General features: G+C 44.7%; 1 protein-coding gene across 4 annotated transcripts in view; it reads left to right on the top strand.

The window, feature by feature from the left end:
• The window catches only part of PRKCH (protein kinase C eta), a 160434-nt gene that overhangs the window by 76166 nt on the left and 64009 nt on the right, over window positions 1-20259 (top strand). For all 4 annotated transcript variants that reach the window (XM_032444971.1, XM_015865795.2, XM_015865796.2 and 1 more), the window contains one exon: window positions 11494-11557. In XM_032444971.1, coding sequence (XP_032300862.1) covers window positions 11494-11557 — 64 coding nt within the window. The remainder of the gene's footprint in view (window positions 1-11493; window positions 11558-20259) is intronic.

The following is a 20259-nucleotide window of genomic DNA, read 5'->3' as shown; positions in this document are numbered from 1 at the left end:
TCATGATGTGGCAGCTCACACATCTGCCCTATGAAAAATGCTGTCTTCTTAGGACTTATTAAAGTAGTGAGATGTATTTGTGAAGGTTTAGTAGCTACAATACAAGCAACAAGCCTGTATTGTTTTTGGCTTGGAGCAAAGCTCTTTAGAAACCCACCTAGGCTAAGATAAGCCATCTACCCCTGTGAATATAGTCCATCAGTACTTAATGAGAATAACTCATTCTGACCACATTTTCCAATAACTATGAAAGGGAACACTTTGTCTTGCCAATAAAGGTAACAGAAATTCTCTCCCATCTTCTTGATTCAGTGAAGGAACATGCTTCACCTTCCTTTGCAAACTGTTGGTTAGCAGTTGTGGTGTGAGCCCAGGAGTTCCTTGTTATCCTGATTGTATTGCAGAGCCATGCTAGCCAGCGTGTGCCTTGAGAGCTCTGGCAGCTTGCACAGGACAGATGTAATAGGGTGCCCAGTGGGGTTTTGTCCTCTTGTGCCTTAGAAGTGGAGTGCTTTCTGCTCATGTTGTCGCTTCTTGCCCACCCAACTTCACAGCTCAGCGTGGTGAAGGAAGTGTCAAACAAAAGCAGAGTGAGCTGATGCAGTGGGCTGTGAGCTGTGGTTTTGGAGACATGCGAAAGCAGAGTCCATTCTGCTGCCTGTGCAGCAGGGTGCTGACGTCCGGAGGAAAAGGGGGGCTGGGGACTGTGATCTCTTGTTGATACCGAAATGACTATTCCCCTGTAGTGTCTACTGAAGAGCTTGGTTAATTATTTGTTGGTATAAAATGGCCAGCTTGCTGCACCCCTGCACGAGTGCAGGGCATTGATGCTCGTGGTGTAGAAGTGCCTGTATATGTGTGTGTGCTCAGAGGCACATATTCACTTCAGTTCCCACTTAGCACTGTGCTTGACTAGGAGAAATCCCTTTGGCTGGTTGTTCTCTCTCTAGTTACTGCCTCAATGGGTGAAAGTCAGAGTTAAGAACTGTAGAAGTCTTAGATGAACCTTAGAGTTAGAATTACTCTGTTGTCAAGAATTAAACTGCAGGCTCTGGGCAGTTTTCTTCCAAAAGAAGGAAAGACCATTCAAGTTGTTGCATGTTTTAGCTTTTGTGGAAGTGATCTCAGGAGGCATCTGGTGTGTCCGTGTAAGTTTGTCATTTCCCTTTGCATTGAGAAAGGGCTATTGTGATTAATACAAGGTCAGTGGATTTATTTCTATATATAAAGAAGCTTACTCCGGAGAGAGTTGCTTCAGAGTCGGGCATGCAGCACTCACTCTTTTGAAGCAACATCACTTCTGGTTTTTCCTAAGACTTTGGGAGCTCCTGTTCCTGTTTTGGACATGAAAATAGGGGGAGCAAAGGCTGAGACTTGCTGGTTTTAACCCTTGGTGTCCCCATGCTCTAGTTCTGAAAGACTGTAAAGGAATCTCGTTGACCACAAAAAAGATCCTCAACATTTTCTCGTCCTAAGTTTTACGTCTCAATTCCTAGACTGCCTAAAGCAGCCCACTTACATTAGAAGTTAAGGATGTATGAAATATCTTTTGCAGAGAAGTTTGTATTTTCTTTTTTATTACTTCAGCGGCACTAAAATAGTCTGCATCTGTGCCTGGTAATGTCATTGACTGCCAACAATAAGAGCAGGAGCATTTTGTGTATAACTATTATCTACGTTTTTGTATAGATCTACATTTAGGTCTCCAGTAAATAGATAGTTGTCAAGATCTCCTATTGTGCTTATTTTTACCTCTTTCCTTAAAAGGATATTTATCAACTGTTTCCACAGGAACAGCGCTCTACAATAGTGTTGTGACCGCTTCGAAGCCGCAGTCAGGACGTGTAGGTGTTAGAACAGCACCAAATCTTTCCACCTCTCACTACAGATTTTCCAGCGGGTCATTGCATGTTCAGACTTTGTATCCCCATATCTGAAACCACTCTGGTGTGTTGTATTACTGTGTATGGTAACATCCCAGAAGCCTTTCAAGTGCTGCTCAACTGCGAGGAGCATCTTTAGGCTTATAAAAAGCTGGAAGTGATTGTGCAGCTTTGGGTCTAGTGAGTAGCTCCAATTCAGCTCGTTAAGGATTTCCCCACTATGGACTGATCTCTTTGCTTCTGTTGTCTTATCTATGTCTCTTTGATACTGTTCATGCTAGCTGAATAGCATTAGGTATTCCCTTTTGTCGAGGATTTTATTTGTAATGGTTCACTCGTTGGCTGTATGGCAATCATTAGAAGGACTATATCTTTCATTTTCTTTTCTCCCAGGATTTTTACCAGACACCCTGCTTGTAAAGACAAGAGGAACTGTTTGGCTTCTCAGCATTAGAGCTTAGTAAACCTTAAGGAAAGGAAGTTATTTAATTTTACTTTGAAAGGATATAAATGCTGTCTGGGGGATTTCTGTCCTCAGCTGGTGAAAGCTCTCTGGTTAAAGCTGTAAGACTAAAATTGATGTGGCTTTTCCTGGAATGAATATGATTTTACTTTGGGAATTAAGGTAGGGTGTTCCCTCTCAGCAAGGGCTTTCTGTCAGTGGGAAGAGGAGCATGAGGTCCGTATTAGCTGTGCCACTCAGGTGGGGAAGTGCTTTTCTCCAGAGAGGAATTTCTACTTTTCAATGTATTATCTATTGGGCTGATGTTAAAAGCACATGCATTTGTAATACAAAGCACGTGGATCACTGACTGTGGCCCAGATAAAATGCCAGGCCTTCTGTTCACAAACGATCAAAATATTTATTAGAGGTGGAATATGACAGCAATTGTTTCAAGTAGCATGGTCTCCTAATAGAGCCTGTGCTGTTCTTTGCTGAGCTAGGCTTGGCACATGCTTGATCTTGCGGTGGTCCCCAGCAAAAACTCTGTTTGGAGAAGCAACATCTATCTGCAGCTTTGGAGACATCATTAAATCCAGGTGATGTAAAATAAAAGGTGGAAATGTGGTCAACAGTAATTTGGCATTTTGATCAACTCCTCAAGCCACGTTCTGACCTTTTCCTCTGTGGACCCTTTCTGGGTTTCCCTTCTTTACTCCTCTGTTAATCTCTTTAATCTAAAGTGCGTCTTGGTCATACTGAGAAATGCTTTCTCATCTTGAAACTGTGAAATTGAAATATTAAAAAAGGGAAATACGCGTCGGCGTGCTGCTGTTAGATGGTAACGTGCTGCCTGTCGGCCTGCAGTCACACGCAAAACACAGAAGTGCATCCTCCTTCAGATGGAGGCAGATGGCTGGGTCAGCATTTCCCACAGTGATACGGCACCTTGTCACCCACCCAGCAGCATTGGGAAGGCCGGAGGCTGCTGCTCTTCAGTTCCTTCCCGTCTTGACTCGCTTGCTGGAGTCACAGCTATGACTGTATGGTCACAAGTGCGTGGTGAGATCACCTCTCCCATGAGGGAGAAGAGGAAAACTGCAATCACAGACATGATGGGGCCAAAAATTGCCTGGTCTTCGACAGTCTGTCTCTTATTGCAGTGTTTGGCCTCAGGATTTTCATGCCTCTTGGGATTTTTTCCTAGTGCTTCGTGTATGAATACGCAAGCTGATCTTTTCTTAGCTGCTGCTGAGAAGAAATATATTATTGCTCCCCCAAAACAAACAAAAAGCCCCACTAAAACAGAAAAGCAAGCATGCAAAGAGGAACCACTGTACAAACAGGCATGAGCTAACTTGGCAAAGCAAATGTTGGCAATGGCACGTCCTTTCTGGGTGTTGTCAGCTGCATTCTGGATCCTAACCAACATTCTTTGTGCTGCATGAAGGCTTGGTGATGACTCTCAGCACCAAACCTCGAGGGATTAGAGCACAGACACGAGCAGCAAGCATCTGGACACCACAAGTGAGCATCATACCTTCAGGAATGCTGGGGGAGTGCATGCCTTGGCACTCCTTTTTCTACCTTCAGAAATATCTGATTGGTTAAGTAGCCAAAAGTTACTACTGCTCTTACATGATGTTCTGGGATGTGTTGTACCAAGAAGATGTTAAACAATCCAATGAGCCGTGGCTGGGAATGGGAGAGGAATTAGTGTGCAGTCTAAAATGCTTCTAACCTTCACCTTTCCCTGTGGCTCAAGTAGCTTTTCTCCTATACGACACCACCCTCTGTTAGCTTGTTTTCATTCCTTCTGTCTCAAATCATGTTGCTAATAATCTTGCAACGTGGAACGTGAAAGGAGATGTGGTGGATTAATGCTGGGTTGGCTGGATATAAAAGTTAGTCTGTAATTGTTTCAGTGCTAAGAAGCTGCCAGGTGAGGAGGGAAAAATGAATTCAGAATATGGAAAGAATGGTTCGAGCATCGGTGTCCTTCTCTGTGGTGTCACAGCCCATGCTAGGATCCAGGTTTCAAAAGCTGCTGTAGTTAATCCCTCCTATCCGTATCCTCACTAGAGATCAGTAATGCAGTCAAAGCTTTAAATGGAGATATCTATCAAGGGATCTTTAGTTCTAAAGATTGGCGTGCCTCTGAGACGTGTTTGTCTCAGCGTTTGTGGTGTAGGGTTCTTTTATTTCCCTCAGTAATGCACTCAGAGCAAGGTTTTGTAGTCACGGAGATTGATGGGTTCTGGTGCATGAAGAAGGGGAGATTCTCTTGCACAAAATGAGCAGTTAGTTGGCTCTTCCTGATGTTCACACCTCTGAAGTCAGGTACGTGCTGCTTTCATGGGTACTTTAGAGCCCTGTGGTTTTGGAGGTCAGAGAGCTTGCTGTGTGACGTGCTAGATGAGGCTTTGGAAGACCACAAGCGCAGTTTCTAGCTCTGCTCATGCCAGCTGCATACATCGCTTTCCATCTGTGACGTTGACAGTGTGGTGTTTCCTCTGATGTCAAGATCTTTGGGTGCAAAGGTGGAGAGTACAGACCTCTCAGACCTCACTTTGCCTGTCAGAGGGTTGCAGAAACAGGGGGCTCCTCTGGGTGAAAGCAGGCACTGTGGCCTTATCTGGGGTTTTTGCTATTGCCAGTGCGGTGTTGCACTGGAGGTGGAGCTTAGATCAGTGAGCGACAGTCAGAGCAGGTTAGCCATGCATTCAGCAAATGAAAAGAAATCCAGCAGTGAAGTGCGGGTTATTACAAGGCTTTCCATTAAGTACAGGATGCTCAATAATATCTAAATGTGGAAAAAAGGGGTTAACACCTGCAAATCAAGCCCTTTGCAGATAGTTTAGTTGATGGTTGAATCTCTGTACTGTGGAAACCCAGCTTCCTGCATTCAAGTTGTAGACAGCTAGATACTTATCTAATCACACTTGGAGATCCTTTTTTCTTTCTCTGTTTTATATCACGCATTAGTGGTGATCAAGCATGATGGGCTTTTTCAGTAGGCTGCCTTTTTCATATATCACTGTGATTTAACTTTTTGATTCACAGAAATTCAAGATTATTCAGTAAAACCTGTGAAGAACAAGGAAATATTTTCTAGCACGGAGTGCTGGAGAGTAAAATAAGTGTGTAATTGAGCAAGTCCCTGGAAGACAAATGCAGGTGGACTCTTAGTGTTGCTGCTGTTCTTAGCTGTCCACAATAGCTTGGATTGGATTCATACACGGAATGTTGAGGGCCCTGTTCTCCATTGTGCAATCAGATGGATTTCCCTGGCGTTACACAGTGCTTTACTGCTGGAGCTGTATGCTTGGCAATCCTTAGGTGGTCAACGAGATTACCTTGATCAGAGAACTTCAGGCCATAATGCGGACTTCGCTGCTTTATGTACCACCATGAATGATTCATAAGCCTGCTTAGATTTGTTAATAAGCTTAATTAAAACTGCAGGTGAATGCTGTGCCTTGGAAGTCTTCTCAAGAGCAAAAGCCTAGTCTATTTATTTTTGTCCCTCTGTGTCCATCCAGTGCTGTGTGTTGGGCGGTTCATGGGTGCACAGCCTTGCACTGACCTGTGACCAACTGGTCAAGGGACATTCTGTCAGTGATAAGCTCAGCTATGTCAGTGTTGTTTTTATTTTGAGGAAACGCATTGCTGAAGCCCTTGGACAGCTTCCAGACGGAAGTGCCACCAACATGCCTGCTTGGCAGCCATCGCTGACTTATTTCTTTATCCCTATGAGCAGCAAAACTGGCACAGCTTCCTCGTTTTTCTGCCAAGTTACACTGAGTTAATAAAGATGGTGAAAAATGCATTTGTTGATCATCTCCAGAGCTTTGTGGTAGACAACTGTACCTCCCTGCATTGGGCGCTTAACGAGAGATCTAAAACTTGAGATATCACCATCCCTTTGCAAATAATCATCTGGATAAGGAGCTAGGAGATATGGTTTAGTGGTTTTCTGTAGGTACGGTGAAGGGAGGATGGTTGGACTAGATGATCTTGTAGGCCTTTCCAACCTTGTGATTCTATGATTCTAATGTATCCAGAGCACTATGGCTAAATGGTATCTCGGTGGCTCAATGGATGTTGAAGGATTTTTGTCTTCTTGGTAATAACTGCAATTCCTTTGCTAAACATCTGTCTGTTGAGGTTCATTGACTTGTTACTCTCCATTGGATGGCATTCAGAGGGAAGGTTTTGTGTGTGATTTGTGGATTTGTTGTTCTTTTGGGTGCTTTATTTATTTATTTTCCAAAGATCTTAAGTTCTCTTAAGATCAGAGACCTTGTCCCACTTTCAGCCTGTTTTACCTGCAGTTGTTTGCAGGCAGATACATTACATATACAAAGCCAGTATGCTACTGTGGGCATATTCCTGGGACCAAGTGTCCAAATGGCTGAAAACAAAGCCTTTTATTGCTGTCCTTTGACTTAGTGGTCCAGTACTGTTGTTAGTATCTTCTTTTTAGAACATGAAATAGTCAGTGTTTTCCCCAGCCCCTTGAAAATCCAACCAAACATCTGCGGGAGGAAGGCTGTGATAGTTCATAGGAGAATCCAGACATGGGTGGATGTGGAGAATCTACTCATGTGTATCATCGTGCAAGATCTATGTTTAGTGCTTTATGCAGAAGAGCTAAGCCTCTGCTGGTACATGTGTGTGACAAGGAAAGGCAAAATATGTCCTGCCCATGTGATTTTTGTTTCATGGAGCTTACAGTGGTATACCCCATGGCCCTGTAGGTCAGGAAGCTGCTTGCCTTTGCTTGGCTGTGCCCTGGTAGATTTGCAGAGCGGTCCCATCCATGGGTTGCACTGTGCCCTCAGGTATGAACCCTCACTGTTAGGTGCTGGCCATCTTCTGATTTTTGGTATTTGGTGGTATTGCTGGGGACAGCACTTTCTTTGAGAAACTTCAGTGCTGTGGAACAGGTTTTCTCGGCAGGAATTTTCATGGGAAAGGGCAAGTCGTGTTTGCAGCCCTGACTGTTTTGAGCAAATCTTCTGTTGAGGTGGGGAGTCTCTCGAGTGAAACCAGGCTAAAATTGATTAAAGAGTCTAGGATTAGCTAAGAGTGGTTAGTTATGCATGGTTGTTCGTGGATGTCATGCAGCTTATAATTATGCAGCCTGGCTGAAAACAAAAGTAATATTTTAAACAGTTGTCCTGGAACAAAAAATTAGAATGACAATGTTATGGTAACAGCTGGAAGAACTGGTTGTAGGAGTCAGGAGGGAGACTAACTTTCCACCCATTTGTGGGTTTACTTTCAGTGTTAAATATGCAGCAGCAAGAGTCATTGGAAAAGTTTCTTTTCCCTATTGAAGCTTGGATGTCTGCTGTCACTGGAAGGACATAGAGGTTTGAGGCTCACTGGTGGCTGGGTGGGCTCCCAGTGTTTCTCAGTCTGAATCACAGCTCAGGTGAGATGAGAGCTGGGATCTCTGCCTTGCCCCAAATGGCATCACCCAGGGTCTCTCACATGCTGCCTTCAGTGAGTCTCAGGGATGTCCCCATCTGCCCTGGGCAGAGATGACTGTCATAAGTGCCTGCCAGCATTGCCAGGGTGAAGGTGATAGTTGGCTGCCCATCTTTTTTAGGCACACCAGTTTGAATCGTAACTAATGCATGCTGTACATTTGTAGGGAAAAGCACCTTAATCTGCTGGTCATAAAGAAATGCAAAATTGTATTTCGATTAGAAAGCCTTAGAGATTTTTTTCCTAAGGTGTTTCACTTGATAGACAGGTGTCTGAGAGGCTCCAAACGTCCAAGAAAGACTAATGAATCCAGATGTGTTTGGGTGAGAAAGTTGTGACTTGACCTGTCTGACAAAGGCATGCTCAGGTGGAGGTGCTATGTTATTAAAATACAGAAAGGACTGGCATTCCATAAGCATGACCTGTTAGGAACTTGAGAAAGAAAAAAGAAGTAACTAGAGGCATGCGAAAGACCAGATTTAGACTAACCCAGATTCTTCCAGACTGAACAGAGCCTTGGGAATTGCCTCTGTAAATGAGTGATTATATATGCAGTTCTGTTAATTAAATGTAAAAATGATGTAGGAAGTCAAAAGATATAGCTACTTGTTTAATTAAGCTAATTAACTCCCCAGGTAGCTTTTATATTTGCTTTATTCGCTGCAAGTGTCTGGCTCGTTCTGCTTGTGAAGCCACGTCAGCCCTGACATGGGCTCAGGAGAAGGTTGTGCTTCTAGGAGGCTTACTAATAGTGCCTGTGGGGAGGAAAGGACGGAGCAGCAATGGGAGAAAGGATGTTCTGGGCTCCAGGGTAAATGCAGTTTTCGTTTGTGTCTGATCCAAAGACAATAAAAGGATTCCCAGTGATTTTGGTGTGGTTCAGATCAGGACTTTGCGTTCAGTGGAGTTAAAAGGAGAAATCTTACACGAGCTGATGTTCACGCCAGATGCACTGCTGCCAATGGCCTTTCATCCCAGGGGTTTGCTGACTCCCACCTTCACATCTCTGCTTTGCGGAGAGCCCCTTAGGCAGCAGCCAGCCTCAGCTCTTCCCATCTGCAGGCAGGGTTTAGGAGGCAGGCCGGGCTTATTGCAAGGCTGACTGACTCTACCTGCTCTTCGAGTTCAGCGGATGCTTCAGCTGGGTGTTGATACGTTGCCTCCTTCTGAAATTGTTTTCCAAACCTCTTCCATTGATGAGTCACGCACAACTAGTTTTATTTTAATATGTGTGGAGGCATATGATTAAGCAGTCCTGTTTTGGTCTCCCTGCATCTCTTCCCTTGTTTGAGCCTAAACTAGGGTTTGTTTTTTACACACAGGTGAGGGAGAAGGGGGGTTAATAACACCTGCCCAGCTGTCAGGAGTGACACTAACATCTTCTTGAGGGAAGGTGTGTGAGATGATTGACTGGGCCCCTCCTGTGGGAACCAGATCTCTCCCAGCTCCTTTTGAAGTCACACAGAGCTGAGCAATCTGAGCAAGTTTGGGCATGGGCGGCTGTGAGCAGTTTGAACTACTGACAGAAGTCTTCCGTGCTCCTGCGCTGGGCCTGCGCTGTGTTTCACAATGAGGAGGCCATGAAACCATAGCTGAGCTCATCACTCTTTACCTGCTCATTTCCAGCTTGCTTGCCAAAATCCTCCAGTGCTTGTTTTCTCTTAGGTGTGCCTGTAAAGTTCATCAGAAGTTAAGGTATAAGCTTAGGCATTAGGAAACTTTTCTCCATGGAAGCACACGCTTCTAATGTCACTTCCTGCTCTCTGGATATTATCTTCAAATATCTACACATTAAGTTCGTCTGTTCCCATTCCATGCACAGCTCCTCCTTAGTGTCATATTTGCTGTCTAAATACTGTTGAGTTTTTCTCTGGGCCTCCCCACTACTGGCTTCACCATCTCATGGCACCCTTTTGGCCTTACTAGCTCTGTCAGGAATAATATTGTGGCTCCTGTTTCTCTGCAAAAATATAGGTTTTGTCTTTCAGCGGCCACGGATAATACTGGAAAGAAAAGAACATGTGGAGGTGATAAAGAAGGTGTATAGCAGGGAATGGTGGAGGTTAGCCCTGGGGCCTTGGTTTAGAATCTGCTCATCCCATGAGCAGTGGCTTACAGGAGCATTGTAGATCCCATCCCAAGGAGTCAGCACAGGGCCCCTCTGCATTGCACAGCCATGGGACAGGACAGCCTGTGCAGCATCAAAACAAATTGCAGCCCATTGGGTGGGTGCTGCTGTTGGGAGTTGCTCAGTCTCCTGGTCTCGGGCAGATCTGTGATCAGGTGTCAGAATCTCATTTTGCTTTTGGTTTTCTGGGTCAGAGACTGTTTTCTGTTTCAGGTGCTTGCTACATATCTCTAAATTGATCTCAGATGTTGTGTTGGCTGTTGGTTTGCTGGGCAGATGGTCAGATTTCGTCTGTAAAGGAGATCATGGCAGGTCCAAAAGGCAGGCTTCTATCAGTAGTACATTAATTATTTTATTTCACTGTATCTTATCCGTTGTTGCTACTATCCATTTCAGACCAGAGAGGCCATTAAGATGGCCTGGTCTGACCTCTTGTGCAACACTGGCTGCTGGTTTGACTGCCAGCCCTATACCCCATGACTGTTGCTCTGCCAAAGACACCTTCTAGGGCTTCAGTCCTCAATTTGGAGCCTTCCAGCTGCAGTTTTGTTAGATCCCGCCAACATGCACCATGAGTAGATATTGAACGCAGCAGCATTCTCTTACCTGAGCACTCTTGACTTGTGGTACAACAATATTGCTTCTGCTCATACTAACAAATTCCTGATAAGCTGGGAACAGTTTCACTACTTCAACAACAAAGACTTTGAACCAAGAAAAGCTGACAGCACAAGAGCAAATGCAGTTAGAAGTGATCACGTTTAGTTGTTCTGCTGAGAGAGCTCTATTTTCAGAGCTGCCGTTCTGCAGATCATCTGTACCCATAAGGTGTGAAGCTCTTCTTTGCTAATTTTACCCTTGCAATTTGGGGTTGCCTGGGGAGAGTGTGCCTTTATTTAAGTGAGATCTCTGTGTGAGCAGCCTGACACAAACTTCAGGTATTTCTTAGCTTATACATGGATCTTTTGAGGGAATTTGGTGTTATTCTAGTGTGGTTGAGACTGTTCAACATTTAGGGCTCCTTAGAAAAAAACTGGGGACTTGATTCATCCTTTTCCATGGACATGCTGAACTATTTGGGTGATGGGTGCTTAATTTCTTGTGATGTTACGGGTGTGTGCAGGAGTACGTGGAGCTTCACATGTTCATAGAATCATAGAATGGCCTGGGTTGAAAAGGATCATAATGATCATCTGGTGTCAACCCCCATGCTATGTGCAGGGTTACCAACTACTAGACCAGGCTGCCCAGAGCCACATCCAGCTATTTCACACGTAGGGTGGTGATGCACTGGAACAGGTTGCCCAAGGAGGCTGTGGATGCCCCATCCCTGCAGGCATTCAAGGCCAGGCTGGATGTGGCTCTGGGCAGCCTCTGCTGGTGGGTGACCCTGCACATACGCAGGGGTTGAAATGGCATGGCATATTGTGCGCCTTTTCAATCCAGGCCATTTTGTCAAATGCTGGCAGGACTTGTCCCGCAAAATCCTGAGAAGATGCTCAGCCTTGAAAAACAATCTCCTAACGTTGCTTTTGCTCTTTCAGGTGGATTTGGAACCAGAAGGCAAAGTGTTTGTCGTCATTACTCTTACCGGCAGCTTCACAGAAGGTAAGGGAGTTCCTTTGGCTTGTTTCCATGAAGGGTTCACCTTTGATGTATATTATTGCCATCGGTTACTGAGTGACATATAAACCAATGGCATTCCCCACACAGGTTGCATGCCACTGCACACAGAGGATTCTTGAGCAGCTGGAAGTCAGGATAGGACCTTTGCTAACCTCATGTGCTATAGTCCATCTGCTCTGCTGTTGCGCTCTGATCTTGGACCTGGGGAGCTGTGTCATGCTAAGCCTGGTTTATTTAACTGAGGTTGTCCTTCAGACAGGTTGTTTTTGCTTCGTGTACTTTTCACCTGAGTGCTCCTGGAGGGGCAAGTGAGCGTTGTAGAACATGTTTAAAGCTTCTGGCTGACTTTTATTCCGTAGTGGTTCCCATCTACTTCATGTGCATGTCTGTTTCCAGAGTTCACTTTGCACAGGAAACACAGGGCAACTTTTGCTCTAAAAAAAGCCGAGAATTCCTGAAAAACTATCCAGGCAGATTCCCCCCCCCCCCCCCCAGTAACTATCATTTATAGTGTGTTGGTTTTAATTCCCTGTTGTTTACTGTGATAGCAATGAACGCTGATAGATGCATGGATGTGAGCCATGCTGGAGAAGCCCAGGAAGTCTGGAATGGGCCTCCAAAAAAGGCGGATTATTTTCCTCAAGCCTACTTCATGGTTGTTGTTTGTTTTAGCTGTAGCCTTGAACTGTATGTGAGGGGGGTATCTCCTGTATGGAAGCCAAGAATCAGGGCTGTAAATGACCACTAGAAGGAAGAACAAGTTTTTGAAGGGCATCTTGGAAGACTGAAAGAGCCTTCGTCGCTTGCTGCTGTTATCTCTTGTTTAGTAACCAGGGCTTGAGAAAGGAGGAGAGAACAATGTCAGGACCTTCCCTTGACTTAGCAGAAGGAACCCCTAGGCTAACATGTTGCTTTAGATGTACCTAAATGGAGCTGTTCTGAAAAACATGATGCACTGGGCAAAATGTGGGTCACGTGGATGGGGAAGAGACTGTTGGCTGCAAAGGGGTGGGGGTTTATTCATGCAGTGTTGGCTCAAGGCAACAGGTGAGATGAATAGCAGAGATGTTGGCGTGGACCTGTGCTGGGGGGATGAGGTGCTGTGGCAGCCCATGTCCTAGTCCAGTGTTGCAGCATGTAGTGTTGGTGCTAGGAAGGAGAGGTGGGAGTGAAGGCAATGGTGATCAGCGCTTTTTTGCAGGCTTGTAGGGGATCCTGATGCTCATAGGCTATGATTGACTCAGGAAGTCAAATGGTGTGATTTTATTTATAGTGCAAACCAATGGCTTCTCACCATAGCAGCAATGTGGTTTGTTTCCCTTATTTTCAAAGGGTTAGGAAATAAGAGTGGAAGAAAGAACATCCTCTTGGCCAGGCACTGCAGCAGGGTGGGGAAGACCCGTGTTCAGCTTTCCACCGAGGTTCACTTTCTGTATAAATCCAGTCAAGCCACATAGTATTACTTCAACTTTTGGTTCTGTATCTATCAAAAAAGGGCACACCTTTCTCTGTCTGTATATGAACTCTGTATTATGGTAACTGCTCTTGCATTTACCCATGCACACAACGTTAAAAGGTGGTTTACCCTTTCTTCTCTTGGGAGGCATGGCCCACAACTTTGCTTTGACAAGGCACTGTAAGGACACATGCAAATCAGATTAATTTGGGAGAAGCTTTGTTTGTCAGAAGGGAGTGGGGAGGGTGCAGAGGTGTACTGAGGAGGTGTGACTCCTTGGAGGACTGGGAGGCCCCTCAGAAGCAACAGGGATGAAATTACATTGCAAACAGTATTGTCTTCAACAAAGCTGATGATGAAAATAACGGTGTATCAGAATCACTAAACTACATGGCAGCATGGCAGTTTACATCCACACACGACTGTGACCATTCTTGGCCACTTAATGCAAAGCTGAGTAGGACTGTTGGACCTGAGAGTAAATCCATCGTGTGGATAAAAGTCATACTGGAGGCTAAACTGTAAGGACTTGTTGATAACAAGGTGAGGTGAAGTCAAATCTTTCTACTGCTTTCAGAGTAAAACAGGAAATAGTATAGTTCTGTTTCCTCTCTAGCAATTGAAGATATATGGATTTACAGAGCAAGAAGATCAGAGATGGCTCTTGGGACTTTCTTTGTCGGATTAGTTTCATGCATAGTAACCCTTAAAGTTTCCAGAACACCTCTAATCCAGTACAGATCTAAGTGCAGATACTGACTTCTTCGTAGCTGGGAAGAAGTAATTGGTTGAGATTACCTTCTCAAAACAATGAGGTATTTTCCTATGAAATGATTCTATGATTCTATGAAATAGTGCCCTGTTCTATATTTTATTTTATTTATTTATTTATTTTTTTTTTTCTGGGAATGTAGAGTCACAGTAGCCTGTGAATAATTCACAACTTAAAAGTACAAAAGAAGGCTTCCCATTTGTCTGCCTGAACATAGATGGCAACCACTCCCACATCCTTACTGGTGGGTATAGCTGGCTTGGCCTAAAAGCTGTGTTTGTCTGCTTGCATAAAACCCAACTGCCTACTCTAGGAGTTTGTATTCAACTCCATCAAGGTAGCACATAGACCTATGTGGAATTTCAAGTAATATGATGTTTAGGACTCCTGTTCAACTTCTTGTGACTCATGAGCTAAGTGTGCCATTCCGCTGTGTTTCCTGCTTGAAAAGCAATGGTGACAGGGTGCTGCAACAAAAGTCAGATTAAAGAAAGCAAGGATGATCTGGTAGTGCCCATTGACCTGCTCTTTGAGGCATCCTCATGTATTCACAGCATCTCTTTGACACTGCTTTCAGTAGGTAGTGGAGCCAGGAGGACAATGTGGTGGAGCTGGTGTGTGCTATGGGGAGCGTCTCCCTTTGCAAAAGCTGACTGAGCATCATCTGTGAATCACTTCAGAGCTGTTTTTCTTTATAAATTGTTTGCTTAGGAAAATAGCCAAGTTCACCAAGTCTCAAACACCATCGTATAACTCCAGTAAAGTGAAAGAGTGAAAAAATAACTAAGGAGAAGGGAGGAGAGAATTAAAAAGGGTTAGGTACACCTGACTCAATTACTTGGCTGTCCTAGGAAACTTACCCAAAATAGATGGTCCTGGTGGTTTTGGCAGCTTGTACTTTACTTGGCTTTGGGAGTGGTTGTTTTCTGTTTGATGGGTAGATCTTCTGGCCAGAGATTTAATTTGGTTCTACTTAATCTATAACAAGAACAGAGAGGGATGGTGCTTCCATGACTGCGTGCAGTATATCCAAAAGAGGCATTCATACAGTCTGAAGATGAGCATGATATAGAAAAGGTACAGTTGGCACAGATTCACAGATTAGTCCTCTGTTAATCCTTATACACCCATCTGTCACTGCCTCCTGAAGTATTTTGGCATGGATAGAGGGGGCAGTGCTGTGTTTGGAAGCCCATCTCCGGGTGTCCAGCTGGGCCTGGCTCTGCTCTGGGAAGGATGTCCCTGAGGAGGCAGGGGTGAGTGAGGCTATTTGGGCTTCTTTACCTGTTTGTGTTTCGTTACTTGTTTTAATCCAGCACTATGTTAGTGACTGTCTGTTAGTGCTCACGTTATTACTTCATCCTCAGATCTTTCTTAAGGTTGGATATTATGAAAAATAACTCTCAGGAGTGGGGATGCAGTGGCAGAGCTGCCCATGGAATGGTGGGGTCACCATCCCTGGAGCTGTTCAAGAACCATGGAGCTGTGGCACTGAGGGATGTGGGCATGGTGGGGGTGGGCTGGGGTTGTGCAATGATTGCAGGTGAACTACTTACACTGTTAGTGCCTTTGGATATTAGTGAGAAGTTAGTGCTGCTACTTGTGAGCATGTGGCTGTGCATTGGTGCAGCAAAGCCATGGAGGAGCTCTGCATGCAGCTTGTGCTGCTCTGCCCTCTGTTTGCCACCTCCCTTGCTGTTTGCTAATTTGAGCAAAGCTAATGAAATTAAGGCAGAGTAATTATTTGACTGAGTTAATGAATGAAGCAAGCTCTGTAGAAAATGAAGTGCTTCTATTTTCAAACTGGTGTCATTTGTCTTTTTCTTCTTGACGTTGCCACTCAAAGTGATATTCCTGGCATGAAGTTCCCTTTTAATTTCAGTGTTGTAAGTTATGGTTGGTTCTTTTTTTCTTTCAGTGTCAGGAAAGACATAGATAAATTTGTGTTCTGGGCAAGAAATAGAACAAAGAGAATATTGAAGAGCCGAGTGATTTGGTAGAGCAGATATAGCACCCATTGCTAAATATTTAATGTAGATAGGCTTTGTGGCATCACAGGAGCCCAAACCTGCCTCTGAAGCAGGAAATGTTTCTTTAGTTTGCGGCTGTCACGTGGTGTACTTGGGATGGTTTGTTCTCAAGCACTGTGTGCACTTTGTCTTTTGCTGTTGTTTTTCTCAGAAAGTGTTTTCCTCGTGTTAAATGGGTTTTGTCTTAAGAAACAGCATTTCCTCAGGCAGGCACCAGTAAGACCTGCAGCCTTGAAGTCTGAAATGGTGCTGCCTCTGTGCTGTCTTTGCTGTGTGCTGAAGTGTGGCTCCTCAGCCACACACCAAACTCCTTTTGCAGGTACATTATTAGCTTCTTGCACAAGAGGGAGGAAAGGAAGATGTTTACCGGTCCTCTGTGAACTGCAGTAAAGTCTGATTTCATGCTTCTTTATAAAGGAAAGGAAATAGTTATTTGGAAATAGGAACCAAGACTGGAAGGCGTCCTGATCTCAGCCTGCAGTGTGCTGAGCTGCTCTTCTATTTTGGGTTACTAGCTCAAACTGGACAATATTAAGGCACATATTAGACACTGCACAGAGAACCTACTGATCTAAGCAGGCAGGATCAGTGCAAAACAGGGTAAAAAAAATTGTTTTGCTGTTTCAGGCATGCAGTCTGAAAACATAGAGGCCTTTCCTAGCCCAAAGTCTTGTGTGACAGAGCAGCAGGGAGGTGCTTTTCTACACCCTTATAGTTTTTTTTCCCCCAATACTTGATTGCTTTACACTAGTTACATATGTGTGTACTGCAAACAAGGGGTTTCCAGATATGCTCTGTGTTGGCTCAGCTCTACTCTTCCAGATGAAAGTAGATCAGAACAGCATTGAATCCAACAGGGAAACGTCCACTCAAAGGACACCCTTGAGAGGACTGTGTCCTTACGGAGACCAGGAGCATCATCCACCAATGCTGAGCATTTCTGTACAGGAGGTGGGACAACCTCAGCCTTGCCAGTAGGTTATCTGTCAGGTTAACAAGGACAAGACAGTCCTACAAGTGAAGCATTAGGATATTAAAGCTTTTCAGCAACATTGAAGATCCAAGGAGAGAATCTCAAAACTGGGGCTTCCCAGGGAGGTGTTTGAGTCACTATCCCTGAATGTGTATAAAAACCATTTGGATGTGGTGCTCAGGGATGTGATTTAGCAGAGGGTTGTTAGTGTAGTATGGTTAGGTTGTGGTTGGACTCAATGATCTTTAAGGTCTTTTCCAACCTGAGCAATTCTGTGATTCTATGAAGGACAATTTGGAGGTGCTGTTCAAAACGAATTGCCTCTGAATATTCTGAGAGAAAGTGTTTGGGCTACAAAATACCATTACTGGAAGTGACTGATGTCTTCAGTAAGGTGGAAAACCTCTGCTTTGTCTTGTGTGTGGGAAATTAAGTGCTTTGCTTGATGTTACAGAGGATCTTGAATGCAGAGGCAGGTGAGCAGCCCTGCTGCATGATCACAGGAACACCTTCATTTCCTGGAACATGATTGATTTGCTCCACAGCTATTGCATTAAATATCAAGCTGAGAGGTTTTTGGTTATATTGCCAAAATCTGCCAATTACACAGATATTCTGACTCTGTAAAAGTACCATAAACAGCAGTATTAGGGTTAACTTCCTCAGCAGGCTGTGTTTTGTCTAGGCTCCGAAACCTAGATATAAATATGCAAACTTGCAATCTGCTCTGGGATTTCAATGTTCCTGCCTGTGACGAAGGGCAAAGCTTTTATTTTGCTCTATTTTAATGTGATTCCTGGAAGAAGTGACGTTAGTTCCCAGAGGAGCTTAAACCTGTCTGCTCGGCCTTGGAGGCCATCAATGCGTTGGAGGGGTTGTGTTGTCTAGTGAAGCAGAGTGGCAGATGTGGGCTGAGAGGAGCAGGGCATGAAGCTGCTGGAGGTTGAGATTGTGATTCTGTGGCCAGGGATGATGGCAGCTGCCCTCTGCTGGCTGCCACTGTGCTGCCAGGACATGTGTATCTATAGATAAGTGATTACGTGCAAGGCTTGGGGATTTCTCTCACAATCGTAAGAGAGATTTTTTGGGAAGGAAGGTTTCTGGGACACGCTGCTTGGTACAAAACTCAGGGTAGGAGGAAGGTGAATGGGGACTTACACCACCTACATGCAACTCTATATGTGCCCAGACTTCCTTCAGTATTTAAACATCACCTCTCCTGTCCTCTCTGCTCTTCAGTTTGTGTTCTGAGATAAGATAGCAACCTTTCTGGGAGAACTTCTGCAAGGGGTGGGAAGAGGAGAGTAAGGACAGGAGCTTGAGGGACAAGGAAAGGCAGCAGTAAAAGAGCTGAGACCAGCTGAGCCTGTTTGTAGCTAGAATCTGGAGCAGTTTTTATGCCAGAATCTCAGCTCTTTTCTGCCGTCTAGCTGTGAAACTTGTTGAGCCAGTGTGTCCTTCTGTCATCAGCTCTGGGTGCCCCAGGCCACAGATGGGGAACGGAGGGGAAAACTGCTGTGCTTCCAGTGGATGTGAATTTGTTCTTAGTGATGCTTTTGTTTTGTTAGAAAAAATGGAGAGATCATCTTAAAAACAAAAGCCTTTTCATTGCTGAGGTTACAAACTGAAACCTTAAAATACAAGGAGATGCTTGGATTTACATCTAAAGTTTGGCCCTCCTATATGTTCATGATGCAGACTCTGATTGCAGACCAGCCAAAGGCAGACAGACATTTCATCTCCATCATGCACAGCTCATGGCCCTTAAGAGAGTGGCAAATTGTCTGGGCCCCCAGTCTAGTCCTGCACATGTTTTCACTTTGCACATATCTGAGGTCCTGTGTTTCAACTCCAAACGTTGGATAAGGCAAGAAAAGCAAGTCCTTTAGAGAGGCACTGATATCTCATCCAAAGAGCTGATGGTATGTTGCACATCAGGGCAATCATGCAGGTTAGTTGCTCTGGCTGTTGGTGACACAGATCGTACAGAAATCACAATGAAATCTGGCTGATTTTCTTTCCAGCTTGTTTTCACACCTCCCTTTGTGTCAGCACAGCTGTTTATGGGGTGCACAGCAAACCAGATTTGGGTATTCATCAAGCTGAGAAGTGACTAGAAGGAAGCAGGGTGCTGCTATTTTGGTGAGCTGTTTAAATCAGTGTAAGCGCACTGTTGGGAGTATTGCACCGTGTTCTGACTTTCATTCTGTTTCTTCTGAGCGGGTCCTTAGAATCATGGAGTTATTTGAGTTGGAAGGGATCTTTAAAGATCATCTAGTCCAACGACTCTGCAATGAGCAGGACACCCACAGCTCCATCAGGGTGCTAAGAGACTGGTCTGACCTGACCCTGAGTGTCTCCCTTCCTTGCATAGAAAGAGATCTTGAGCCAATGCAAGCAACTCCCTCTACTTGTAGCATCTGGCATTTTTAGAAGCTGTACTTGCATCCTGGATTTAGGACATCTGCTTTTGAAACCTCAGAAATGGTCCCAGAAATTGAAGAATACATATTGCAGCATGAAAGCCCTATTGGGTTGGAGCTGGGAAAGGGATTAAGTATTTCCTTGCAATGCTACCATCATCTTCTCAGTGAGGAGAGGTGCTGCCTTTTGACAGATCTCTTTCTGGCAGCAGTAAGCTTGGAACACAAGAGGCTGAATTTATTATTTTTATTATTATTTTTAACAGGTGCTTCTCTGTGGCAGCGTTTTGCTCAGCCTGTGGTATGTGGGAATCTGTGTGGGAGTCCGACATGGTAAACAAGCTGCTTAAAGTTGTTGCAATTTGGGAACTTACTAGCAAGCTGCTATATGGAAATCTTGAGAGCAGCAGGGACTGGCAGTGCAATCAGAGCTGAATATGCGGCCACAACGCTTGGGCAGGGTCTGCCCAGCCATGGGGTGACCGGTTGGCCGGGAGGATCCAGCTGTTGCATGGAGGTGGTGGTGATTCAGGTGTTGGTCATCATTCTACACCAGTACAAAGCCAAAGCCCAAGCAAAGGCTTGGGAAAGGCTGAGGCACTGGGGATTGCTACTGCGCAACAGCGGTTAGCAGCCCAAGCAGTAGAACAAGGGGGAGTGTTTAATTTGTCTGACTTAGTTAACTTCCCGTTGAATTCCTTCCTGTCTAGTTTCCAGTTGTGCTTTTGGTTACATTCTGCTTTCCCGATGAAAGATGCAGTGCCCTTAGTAGGAGAACTTGAGGTTTTATCCCAGGGATGGCTGTGATGTTGAGTAATGTGGTTGCAATTTGTGAAATTGCTGCAAGACGTTGGGTCCTTCTGGATACAAGCTGCTGCTGCAGGCTTTGTGTTCATCCCAGCTTCATTATGTATTTTGGCTCATGTTACATACAGAGTATCTTTCTGGTGCCCCCTCTTTGAGGCAGATGTTCAGCCCATATCTCTCTGGAAAAGTTGCATTGCTTTAACAGTAATACGTGAATTTTAAG

The sequence above is a fragment of the Coturnix japonica genome, chromosome 5 (assembly GCF_001577835.2).
Source record: "Coturnix japonica isolate 7356 chromosome 5, Coturnix japonica 2.1, whole genome shotgun sequence".
NCBI lineage: Eukaryota > Metazoa > Chordata > Aves > Galliformes > Phasianidae > Coturnix > Coturnix japonica.
The sequence above is the reverse complement of the archived record's forward strand: the minus strand, read 5'-3'. Positions and strand labels throughout refer to the sequence as shown.